We start from the raw sequence: 13,431 nt of genomic DNA, 5'->3' as shown, positions 1-13,431 counted from the left end.
ACATGCTCCACTATGTTCATAGCAGGCCTATTTATAATATCCAGAAGCTGGAAAGAAACTAAATGTCCCTCAACAGAGGAGTAGATATAGAAAATTTGGTACATTTACACAATGGAGTACTACTCAGCTATTAAAAACAATGAATTTATGAAATTCTTAAGCAAATGGATGTATCTGTATGATATCATCCTTAGTGAGGTAACCCAATCAGAAGAGAAGTCACTTGATATGCATTCAGTGATAAGCGGATATTAACCCAGAAACCTAGAATACACAAGATACAATTTCCAAAACACAAGAAAATCAAGAAGGAAGACCAACGCATGGATACTTCATTCCTCCCTAGAATAGGGAATAAAATACCCATAGAAGGAGTTACAGAGAGAAAGTTTGGCGCTAAAAGGAAAGGATGGGCCACCCAGAGACTACCCCACCCGGGGGTCCATCTCCATAATCAGCCACCAAATGCAGACACTATTGCATATGTTAGCAAGATTTTGCTGAAAGGACCCTGATATAGCTGTCTCCTTTGAGGCTTTGCCAATGCCTGACAAATACACAAGTGGATGCTCACAGTCATCTACAGGATGGAACACAGGGCCCCCAATGGAGGAGCTAGAGAATGTACCCAAGTAGCTGAAGGGGTCTGCAACCCTATAGGTGGAACAATAATATGAACTAATCAGTACCCCCAGAGCTCATGTCTCTAGGTGCATATGTAGTAGAAGATGGCTTATTTGGCCATCATTGGGAAGAGTGGCCCCTTGGTCTAGCAAACTGTATATGCCCCAGTACAGGGGAATGCCAGGGCCAAGAAGTGGGAGTGAGTGGGTAGGGGAGCAGGGTGGAGGGAGGGTATAGGGGACTTTTGGGACAGCATTTGATATTTACATGAAGAAAATATCTAATAATAAAAAAAAGTTGATCTGTGTGGGCCAAAAGGAAGGAAAGTCATTTTTTCTTAGTAAGTGAAATTTCCAGAATTTGTATTAAAACACTACTAGGAACTTAGTCCCTCTGTCTGTTAAAATATTTGATTCTTCCAAATATCATTATCTCCTGGAGAAATACAAATACATTGGAATTCCAGATTATTTGGCCTAAATATAAGCACTCAAGGTAACATTCAATATTTTTGCTACTACAGACCACTAAATATCACCTTTGCGAAGGAAACTTCCCATATCATTTCTTGTTCCAAGATCATCTTTTATCATTTGTTCATTGTTTGCTCGTGGGTCAGCTTTCATTTTCTGAAAGGTAGCTTGTCTCACAACAGCATCCACATCTTCTTCACTCAGTTCTTTCTCCAGAAAACTGCAGATTTTAAGCACCGAGCTTCTGAGGTCCTGAAACAGTCATCGGCTGAGAAATTACTGACCTTATGAGTTACAGCCAAACTTGTGATATGAGTGGTTAGGGTTTACTTTTGGAATGGAAAGACTGTTCAACATTTATTCACAGAAGCAGGGTGAAGCAAAAGGCTGACATCATTATTTATTTCCATTGATACAGAATAGGCCTTGTGAATAAAATACGTCTTTGAGACTCTGTAGCTTAAACTAGCTTGGAACTCAATACTCTAGGCTGCCCTCAAAGTTAGAATGGTCTTCCTGTTTAGTGTCCCATGTGTTAGGATTGAAAATAGGAGCAACAACACTTCTCTCAACATATGTGAAATAAAAACATCGACAAACTAGTGGAAGAAGGAAAGTACCCCAACACAAAACACTGTGTCTTTAATGCCTTTAGCTAAAAAATCACACTTGAGGGGAATCCATGTGGAGATGGGATGGAGGTGTGGGATGTGGAGCAGAAGGAGGGTGTATGGGGGCGGGGAATGGAATGTGGAGTGTAAAAAATAAATGAAAAATAAAATAAAATAAAAAAAAATCACACTTGGTTGAGAAGAATGTGATAATTTTCACCAGAGGTCTGGAATGAGCCAAATTTCACTCTTTCTACTTAGTATATTACTGGGAAGTAATAGGTAGAACATTTGGCCAATGAGTAGAAACATAATATCTGAATTAGAGACAAGAAGTACAATTTTCTCCTTAAAGCAGACAGTATGATCTCAAATGTACAGAACTACCAAAAGCACACACACAGTAAGTTGACAAAGTTGTAAGATAGTAAATAAAAAATCAATACACAAATATTAGTTGAAATTTTAAATAATAGTAATGAGTTATTTGAAAACAAAATAAAAAAACATGAACTTTGAAATGGTAGGATTAAAAATAATAAAATAAAATAAAAACCAATAAAAAACCTACCATTTAAGTTTAAGAATAAAATTAAAAAGTTGATCAACTGATCTATTGAAACCAACAAAACTTTTATGGAAGAAACAGAAAACAGAAAACACAGAACACTATTCTACACAGATGAAATGGGCAGTTATGTTTAAGGTTCTATACAAACTGATCCACAAATTCAGTGCAGTCCTTATTAAAATTGCAAGCAGTTTTTCATTTTAGAAGAAAAAATGAAAGAAAAGAACAAATTTCAAAATGTTTATGAAATCTCAAAGACTTTGAACAGCTAGTCTTGCAGTAGAAGATTAAATTTGCAGAAGTCAGATTTTCAGATTTCAAAATTACTTCATTATTTTATATATTTTGATTATTTATGCATTTATGCATAGTATTTGTTTATTTTTGTATCACACACAAGTACATTCTCCCAGAGGACAACTTGTAGGTGCTACTTCTCTCCATCCATTCTGTATGTCTTGAGGATTGAATTTAAGTCATCAGGATTGGCAGCAATCCCACTGAACCATTATCTCTACACAGAAATATTGCTTCAGTGTCGTGGCAATCTTCCAACAGTGTGGTAGTAGCTTGAATATAGCAATGTGAACTAATAGAATAGAATAGAATTAGCAGGAACCATCTCTCACTTAAAACAGCAAATGATTTTTGATATGACTGCTAAGAACTTTAAATGGGATAGTTCACTCATTTCAACCAGTATTCTTGAGGAAATCGTAGGATGTCCACATTAAAAAGAATAAAGCCAAATTATCATAATGTGTGTTTTTTCACAATTTAGTTATATTTCAATTTTAGTTTAAACAAAAAATATTATTTCAATATCCTTACTTTATTCAACCAATACTTGTACAGTAAGTGAAGGAAACTTTTGTCACCAAACTTTGGCTAAATGTACTCAACAAAAAAATATAAAAATGTTTATGAAACCATTCATTGAATGGTTTCTGTACAGATATGGCCAGAGTTTTAAAGTAATGACAATTTTGAATTCTACTAACAACAAAACTTCAACACATAGAAGTAATTATTTCCTCATTAAATATACACTGAATCCACAAAAACTGTCTAATCTTTGGATAATGGAATTCTTTTTTTCGTTAGCTATTGATTTTATTGACTTGTTTATCTTTATACATTGCATAACTTACAGCCAAGAGGGGTTGTCTGTTCAGACAATATGTACCATGAAGTTAATTTACGTGGCTTTCCATATCATTTGACAATGAAGTTAAGCCATTTTGCATGTGAATGTGTTAGTGGAAATAAAACACAAGTGGATATACTCATGGAATCAGGAGATTTCCTGCCCCTAATATAGACAGTCAAGGGCCTAGCACATATGTTTCCTCTGTACACAAAAATATGTGGAACACCAGGGCATATGAGCAATTAAATGGATATAGAACTTTTGCACCAGCTACATGTCTAGGAATTTTCTGCTCTAAATGATTCCAATACCCTTCAAATGTTCCCCATAAGAGGTTCCACACCTGCCAGAGGAAAGGAATCTGCCAGGGAGGGCTCTCACTGCCTTAGCTGGTGTGGGAGCCATCTTTGCACCAGGTTGCACAGGCTCCTGTCTGCGCAGTGGAGAGTGCGGACCGGACTGCAGAAATGACAGCTTCTGGGACAGTTTCAGGTTCCAGACATCCGGGCTCCTTCCCCACCAGAGGAAATGTATCTGCCAGGGAGGGCTCTTACTGCCTGAGTTGGTGAGGGAGCCATCTTTGCTATGGGTCGCATAGGCTCCAGTCCGCACTGGTGAGTGTGGACAGCAGAAGCGACACAGTTTCTGGGACAGACCCCGTTTTCTGGGCACCTTTCCTGCCAGAGGAGAAGTGCCCACCTGGGAGGGTTCTCACTGCCTGAGCTGGTGAGGGAGCCATCTTTGCTCAGGGTCACACAGGCTCCTCTCTGTGCAGTTGAGAGTACAGACTGCAGAAGTGACACAGCTTCTGGGACAGACCCTGTTTCGGGCTCTGGACACCCAGACACCTTCCCTGCCAGAGGAGAGGTGGCCACCAGGGAGGGCTCTGTCAGCAAGAGTAGGTGAGAGAGCCATATTGTGTCCAGGGTCCCTCGGAGACTAGTCTTTGCAGGTGAGTGTGAAAACTGCAGAGGTGACACATCTTCTGGGACAGGCCCCATTTCAGGATGAAATCTTCAGCCAGGAGGCAGGTCTGAACATCAGAACTCTGCACCTTCCCTGCAAGAGGAGAGCTTGCCTGTGGAGAGTACTCTGAACAAGGAGACTCAGGAGAGAGCTAGACTCCCAGGACTGCTGACAGAGGCTAACAGAATCACAGGAAGAACAAGCTCCAACCAGAGACAACTGTAACAACTAACTCCCAAGATTACCAGATGGCGAAAGGCAGATGTATCTTACTAACAGAAATCAAGACCACTCAGAGGCACTGAAACTTATTGAGGAGAAAGTGGGGAAAAGCCTCGAAGATATGGGCACAGGGAAAAAAAATTCCTAAACAGAACAGCAATGGCTTGTGCTGTAAAATCAAGAATTGACAAATGGGACCTCATAAAATTGCAAAGCTTCTATAAGGCAAAAGACACTGTCAACAAGACAAAAAGGCCACCAACACATTGGAAAAGNATTTTTACCAATCCTAAATCTGATAGAGGACTAATATCCAATATATACGAAGAGCTCAAGAAGCTGGACTCCAGAAATTCAAATAACCCCATTAATAAATAGGGTACAGAACTAAACAAAGAATTCTCAATTGAGGAATCCCGAATGGCTGGGAAACACCTGAAAAAATGTTTGACATCCTTAATCATCAGGAAAATGCTAATCAAAACAACCTTGAGATTCCATCTCATTCATTCCAGTCAGAATGGCTAAGATAAAAAATTCAGGCGACAGCAGATGTTGTCAAGGATGTGGAGAAAAAGGAACACTCCTTCATTGCTGGTGGGATTGCAAGGTTGTACAACCACTTTGGAAATCAGTCTGAAGGTTCCTCAGAAAATTGGACTACTACTACTGGAAGATCCAGCAATACCTCTCCTGGGCATATACCCAGAAGATCTTCCAACTGGTAATAAGGACACATGCTCCACTATGATCATAGCAGCCCTATTTATAATAGCCAGAAGCTGGAAACAACCCAGATGTCCCTCAAAAGAGGAATGGATACAGAAAATGTGGTACATTTACACAATGGAGTACTACTCAGCTATTAAAAACAATGAATTTATGAAATTCTTGGGCAAATGGATGTATCTGGAGGATATCATCCTTAGTGAGGTAACCCAATCACAAAAGAAGTCACTAGATATGTACTCACTGATGAGTGGATATTAGTCCAGAAACTTAGAATACACAAGATACAATTTGCAAAACACAAGAAAACCAAGAAAAAAGAAGACCAACGTGGGGATGCTTCATTCCTCCTTAGAATAGGGTACAAAATACCCATGAAAGGAGTTACAGAGACAAAGTTTGGAGCTAAGATGAAAGGATGGACTATCCAGAGACTACCTCACCCAGGGATCCATCCCATCATCAGCCTCCAAACCCAGACACTATTGCACATGCTAGCAAGATGTTGCTGAAGGGATCCTGATATTGCGGTCTCTTCTGAGGCTATGCCAGTGCCTGGCAAACACAGAAGCAGATGCTCACAGTCAGCTATTGAATGGAACACAGTATCCCCAACGGAGGAGCTAGAGAAAGTACCCAAGGAGCTGAAGGGGTCTGCAACCCTATAGGTGGAACAACAATATGAATTAACCAGTACCCCTAGAGCTCATGTTTCTAGCTGCATATGTAGCAGAAGAGGGCCTATTCGGCTGTCATTGGGAAGATCGGCCCCTTGGTCTTGCAAACTATATATGCCCCAGTACAGGGGAATGCCAGGGCCATGAATTGGGAGTGTGTAGGTAGGGGAGCAGGGGTGGGGGGAGGGTATAGATAACTCTCGGGATAGCATTTGAAATGTAAATTAAAAATATCTAATTAAAAAAAAGAGGTTCCACACCAATGAATCCTCCTAGTAATTGTTTCTAATTTGAACCTATGGTTCTAAGTTTCTCAGAATTGTAGAATCAGCATGCTAGAAACCTTTTGAGTGACTGTTTCATAACTGGCTCTTGCCAAGAATTAAAAAAAAAATTGTATTTACATTTTAAATGTTATCCCCTTTCCTGATTTCCCCTCTGGAACCTCCCTATCCCACCTCCCCTCCTCTTGGTTTTATGAGGGTGCTCCCCACCCATCCAGCCACTCCTGCCTCCCTGCCCTGGCATTCCCCTTCACTGGCATATTGAGCCTTCACTGGATGAAGGTCCTGTCCTTGCAACAACTGAAAATTGGTCAAACATCAAATTAAGATCTTAAACTATCATGCTCTCAGCAAGAGACTTAGGGGGAAGAGTTACAATACAGAATTTCACAGTGCTATCTTGTATATGCTTCTACACATACAGAGAGTCAAAGACAATTTGTTAAATTGATTACACTAAACTTTAGAACTCATATGTATACGGAGACATAAGCAAGTGAAAAATTTACATATGCAATGGGAACAATATAAGTCACTTATTTGGTACAGGATTATCCCTAGGAATCAACAATAAATAAAAAAAAACCCAGTTAAAATTTTAAATAATTCATCTCTAATTGACTTTGGAAACATTCATTAAGCACAGGAGAAAATGCTCTATATTACTAGTCATTTGGGAAATGGAAACTGACAAGAAAAGCACAGCAGTTGTAACCTATTACAATGGCTATTCCCTAACAAATGATGGAAAAGAAGGCAGTGAGGCTCTTGGTGTTAGGAATGCAAAATGGCAAGGGTAGATGTATGAATTATCTTTCTAAATATAAAAATGAATACCAATTTAGAGATGCTTGAAATCCCTTCCAAATTAATGAAAGTGGAACTTCAGAGGACTCTATGCTCAAGATACAAGAAACAGAGATGGGTTTTCAGATGGGTATCAGAGGATTGGGGGCCCTGCTAAGCTGACTTATGTTAGGTTCCATCCATGTAAGTGATCATTTGTGGAAGAAATTTAGTGTCGTGTGTGAATATAATAATAGGATTCTAATGCAAACTGATTTATACAAATTACTTGGATGCACAATTTCTGACATATATAGAAGATACAGACACTAACGCCCTAAAGAGTATGAAAACTAGAACAATGCAGCTAAAAGAAATAGATTGAAATTGGGTTGTCAGGTATGCTCAGCAAGCCTGTTTATCCTCTTAGCCACATCACCAGCCTAGACTTTGAGTATTTGCTTCCTGACTCTTTGCCCTCCTGGTTAGCTCATGGACTCTAATGAGGTAAATTCTCTTTTATTCCTGATTTACTGTCTGCATAGAGAAATCATTCACTCATTTTTTTCATTAACCAACATGTTAATACTTTCTCAGAGAGTGGTAAAGATCAACCCCTTCTCTTTGATTTTCCCAGCATAATAAGTTACTGTTTGAGGAGCAAAGCAGCCATTGCCAAGTTAAAGACTTGCTTGGCAAGTAGAAGGAGGACATGCTGGAAACAAAACAAAACAAAACAAAACAAAATAAAACAAAACAAAACCCTAAATGATCTGAAGGTGGAGTTGTCCCAGCTTCAGTTTACAAAGTTGACAGGTGATGACAGGAGTCATGTGAAAAATCCATTGCCTGTGTCCTCACTGTCATTAACCAGACTCAAAAAGAAAACCACAGGAAATTCTACAAGGGCAAGAGATATAGGCCTGTGGACTGGTGACCCAAGAAGACTATAGACATGTTCTGCTGACTAACAAAGCATGAAGAAAAGCAGTAGACCAAGAAGCAGCAGAAGCAGCTCAATGTCATGTGCCAGTATATAGTCAAAACCTGAGGTGACAATGACAATAAAGTGCAAGACTTGAAATAAAAAGATTGTGATCAATCTGAAAAACATCCTATAGATTCATTTGAGAGACATGCTCCAAAAATCTTCTTAAAAACTGGAGGAATGTGTCCTATATGGTTATTTCTGGTTTTTAGATCTAATTGTCCACAATTTATAGTAGTTTCATGTTCCTTGGTAGCCTTCATTAAGTACTGAACATGGAAAACTATGAGAAGATGGATCATCATGCCTGGTATAGCATATCTGAGGATATAGCCAATGGAAATGAAGTCACCTATCAGAACCTTATTGTTATATAGTGCTACTGCTGTATATTTACAACAACAAGACATGGATTCAGTTTATGATCCATCAATAGACTGGAGTAAATAATTTAAGATATGTCACACACTATATTTGTAAAATAACTTATTACTCAGATATAAAAATGAAACAAAATGAAATAAAATTCTGTCATGTGCAGTAAAATGTATGAAGCTAAGGACACTGTACTAAGTGAAATAAGCTGGAACAAATGCCATGTGTTCTCTAATATGTTGAAAATTATAGTAGAATTGTGATTAATAGTTATTTGGATTAACAGTGATTGGGAAGGGTCTTAGGGGAAGAACAGATGATAATTCAAGAAGAGTGGCTAGATAATCCATCTAGTCTATTGCATACTGTATTCAATGCATACTCTATATGTAGGAACACAATATCAGACACCATTAATATATGTAATAATCATGTGGTAATCAAGTGTTTAATAATGAAAGCCATTGCTGATGTGAATTTTTGAGGTTGTTTTTACACAGGTGGTTGCACAAGAAGTGACCAGAAATGATTACAGTACAGAGAGTACTGAGGAAGTCCAGTCAATGAGACAAAGGTAGTGTGGGGCATTGGGCTATGCAAAGACAGTCTGGTCTCCAGTCAAGCTGAGCTGGAACCCTGGGACCTGGTGGTGATAATTCACCTACATGGGATGGAAGGAGTTCTCTCATGTCTCCTGGAACTCTGGCTCCTGTCAAAGTTACCGCCCCCTCAGCCCCCACAAGAGAAACATGGTTAGCAGTAATGTAGACAATGTCCCGAGCTTCTGACCTTCAGGGTAAACTCCTTCCAGTTACCTAGCAACAATAAAGATAACAGCACACCATAAGAAGGGCTGCTTGGCCCCACCTTGCTCTCTTACTCCCCTTACTTTTACTCTCTCCTCTCCTCTCTCCTCATCCTCTCCTCCCACTCTTACTCCCTCTTACTCTCTCTTTCTTACTTTCTAGCCTTTCCTTTTTCTTTTTCCCCTTTCTCTCCTCTTGGCCATGGTTGGTCTCTTTCTCTCTTCTACCTTTCTCTTTCCCCCTGCCATTCTACAATAAAGCTATCAAACCATAGACTGTCTCTGCTCATCAAGGCCTGCTGTGCTTACTCTCGCCTGTGTGGGAACCTCTCTCCCTCAATCCTCTCCCCCATAACCCCGGGGCTACAAGGTGTTGCTACAGGCCCCCTGGTCAGGGGCTGCTCCTTGTCCACCCCTGTTGAGTGGGGTCAGTGGCTTAGATGCTCACCTGGGGCCAAGTGGAAAGTGTCTGGCAGCCCTGCATCCTCCTGCCCAGAGCATAGGAGGAACTCTGGAGGTGGGCTATCCTTCCTTCCCCCTCTTTCCCCTGCCCCCTTTAATTCCCACAGAAGGTAGCAAGAGGATGGTTACACCATCCAAGTGAGACAGAACCAGCTAAAGAAAACGCTTAGCACACAGAGACATATAAGAATTTCAAGTTTCCCAAGACCGATTGTCAGTGATCTAGTTCAAAACTAGGCTTCTCTCTCTCTCTCTCTCTCTCTCTCTCTCTCTCTCTCTCTCTCTCTCTCTCTCTTTCTCTCACTCTCTCTCTCTCTCATAGGTTTCAGCTGCAAGCAGCTGGAGATCTATGACTATGCAAATGACTCTGCCTGGCAGCAGCACCTGTCAAAGCAGCGGCTTGCTCTGAGCTTTGTTAGTCCCTCCTATACCCCCTTTAGTTCCCACAAGGTAGGATATTAGTAATCTTCTCCAGCAAAAAACCCACTGAAGAGTGAAGTGTGGAGATACCTGGGAGAATGTGCTTTCAACCAAGTGAAGAACAGTGTAAAAGATTTCATCCAAAAGTAACTCTGGAGAGACTTGAGGCCCCTGGGAGTGAGAAGACCTGGCTGGGGGTAGGGTGGGGACACCCTCTTGGAGACAGGGGGAAGGAGGAATGGGATAAGAAACTCTTGGAGGTCAGACTGGGAGGGGGTCATCAATGAAGTATAAATTAAATTAATTAAAAAATATGGTTTTCTCATCTTACCTTCTTCATGTTTTCAAAGCTCATGAACATAATATTGAAATCTCTGTGTTCATACCAGCCTCTTATGTGGTCAAACCAAAGGCTTCCTACCACTGGGAAGAAAGGTAATGAGTAAGAATGGTGAGCTGTGTGTGCCTGTAGTAAACAACAAACTTTACCCTTTTTTCTGTGAATTTTCAGAAATAAAACAGAGTTTCTGCAATGGAAACTGTATTAGTATTTAAAATGTTTAGTGGTTTGGGTAACAATTAACTGACATTTATCAAAATACCCTTTATAAATTTACCACACAAGTAGGAAGGAAGCAACACCCAAGGGCCTGAGGCTGAAGATAGCCTTAAGGAACACTGTTTTGTTTTCCTCCTTCTCTACAGAGGGTGCACCTCTCTATTTCTCCTTTTGTTTAATAAGATATCTGGGCAACAATATTCACTGTGTAAGGAGGCACAGAATCTGAATATTATCTTACAAATGAGTGAGACCTTGTCTCCACACAGTATGAACCTCTTGAATTAATTAATGCTCCTAAAGTACTGGCCCATGGGAAACATACACTCACCTCAACATTCTCTCTGCCAGAATGGATCACTCTACCTTTGTCACTAGCTGCAGGAATTTGTAGAATAGCTGTAAACCAAAATATTTCCTTTGCTGCCTTGACAATCCTTCAGTGGTGCACAAAGGTACAAAAACCAGGTGGTGGCAAATGGCTTTGACACATCATCGTCATTCAAGATTAATTCTTTGAGTTTTGCTTTTTGTTTGCTGTCATTGATTTTATATCTTCTTTTCTTTTCCATTTCTCAGAAATGAAACTTAGGGATTTGCATTTCATTTCCCTGTTCCATTTCTTTACAATGTGTTCTGTAAGGCTGAAAATTTGGCCAACTGGAATATTTGGTGTAATTCATTTATGTCTGGGTAAAAGGATGAATACTCACCATCTCCATCTAGAAATGTTTGCATAAAACTTTCTATAGTATCTGGAACTTGAAGTATAAGCATCAAATTTGAGAAATGAAAATAGGAGATCAAAACATCTTTAGGATTTCTGTAGATATAAAGAATCTGTAGACAGAAGTATAGAATTATTTCTTTTAACATTCCATGGTTAAGCTTATAAATTATAAAAATAATTTACAGTATTTGAGTATGACCGTAAGTATAATTCTAGTATTTGACCTGTGCAAAGGCAAGTTACTATTTTGTCTTTTTGGTATTAGAGACAGTATTGTAATAAACTTCTTTTCTCCATGGCATTTCATACATGCCCAAGAATGTATCTAAGTTCTTAAGAAGTAATATTATTTGTAATTCATAAATACTGAAAGTTAATTTACATTATATGATCAAAATATATTGTATTCCAATTATGAAAAGAAAATTAATTTCTCATGTGATAGTAAATGTACAACTAGGGCAATGTAGGAGATAATTTTAAAAAAACAAAAAACAATAATCAGATCAATATACATTTTTCTTTATATCTTTCAGAAAATTAATATAGGTTAAAGATATAAATAGTATAAAATTTAACATATAAAAATAATAATCTTGTCTGTCCACAATCCTAGAACCTGTGAGTCTAGGACAGGAGGATGACCTCATGCCAGCCTTGGCTCCACAACAAGACTCTATCCAGAAAAAATAAAGGAATAGAGGAAGGAAAAGATAGGAAAAAACAAAAGAAAACAAAACACAAGAAATATATATATACCCTTAAAGCAAGTAAAGATTTATTAAATATGCGTTAATTAAAAAACAATCAGTTTGATAACACTAAAATTAAGAGTGTTTCTAATAGATTTGATGTGCTAGAGTGGGATTGTACCCACGTGGTGGCCATCTGTTCTCATTGAATACAGGAAGAGAGGGATGAGGGTGTGTGAGGGTGGGACTAGGAGGAAAGGCAGGATAGGGATTGCAATTGGGATGTAAAATGCATAAATAAATGGATAAAACAAAAAAGAATGTTGCTAATCAGAATGTTTGTGGAAAAGCAATGTGGATTAGCTTAAATAGATTCTTTTCTAGTACTGATATAAAGCAAACTCACTGAAGAATGTAAAAAAATGTTGGCTAATGACAGAGTCTTTTCACAAAATGAAAAATAGTTATGTCTGACAAACATCAAACATGATTAATCTCATTGAGAATATGAAAATTAAGATCTACTGGAGACACATTTTGTAGCTGCCATGTTAATAAACATTTAAAAGTCTGATAAAACTCGTTCACTACACATTAAACTAAAAAAAATGATAAATCTACTTTCTATAGAAACAAAGCTGAGTACTTTAATACTTGTGGTTATGCAGTTCCATTTTTAGATGTGAATTCTAGAGAAGCTGGTGGGAGAACATCCAGCAGACAGATCCAAGAGAGTTCATAGCAGCTGCATTATAATAGCAGAATATTGAAATAACCTAATTATACAGTACTTAGTGCAGGCATTTTTGTGAATACAGTAAGTGACTAAACTCGATGACATACTTTGGCTTTTTTGTCCTTGAGACCTTTTGGTACTAAGTAATATAGAATGTGGGAACTGAAGATGCGAGGTGATGGCATTTTGGCATAGTCTAATTTGTGAAGATTGTACTCAAAAAATGGTGCTCTATCAAGTGTTGTGATGTTTTCAGTTCTGTTCCGATGACCTTCAAAAAAATCAAGGAGAGGATCTGCTGAGTCCAGATGGTACCTGTAAAAATAGATAAGAATCCTGTTTTCAATTCTGAGGTAGGTTTTAATAATGAATTCCAACAGTAGTGCCATCCATCTTAAAAAAAAAAAAAATGACTTCTCCCCGCTTTGCACTCTAAGTATGCTTGGCTATGCTCAGTTATCATTTCCTTTTGTCTGTATTTAACACTCAAGTACATAAGACTGGAATCAGTGATTTTTGTTCCATTCTCACATGAATGAATGGAGGTAGTGGTGATGCAGATTATTCTTTT

General features: G+C 38.7%; 1 protein-coding gene across 1 annotated transcript; it reads right to left on the bottom strand.

The window, feature by feature from the left end:
* Nucleotides 1-1,127: 1,127 nt before the first annotated feature.
* LOC110315722 (amine sulfotransferase-like) lies at nucleotides 1,128-13,175 on the bottom strand (the record flags this gene model as incomplete). Its single annotated transcript, XM_021189710.2, is given in 5 exon segments — nucleotides 1,128-1,349; nucleotides 10,475-10,566; nucleotides 11,416-11,542; nucleotides 12,968-13,140; nucleotides 13,143-13,175. Coding segments are annotated over 5 exon segments (623 nt in total), but the record flags the coding sequence as incomplete, so codon positions are not given.
* Between the last annotated feature and the right edge of the window lie 256 nt (nucleotides 13,176-13,431).

The sequence above is a fragment of the Mus pahari genome, unplaced genomic scaffold (genome assembly GCF_900095145.1).
Source record: "Mus pahari unplaced genomic scaffold, PAHARI_EIJ_v1.1 scaffold_13007_1, whole genome shotgun sequence".
NCBI classification, from domain to species: Eukaryota; Metazoa; Chordata; class Mammalia; order Rodentia; family Muridae; genus Mus; species Mus pahari.
The sequence above is the reverse complement of the archived record's forward strand: the minus strand, read 5'-3'. Positions and strand labels throughout refer to the sequence as shown.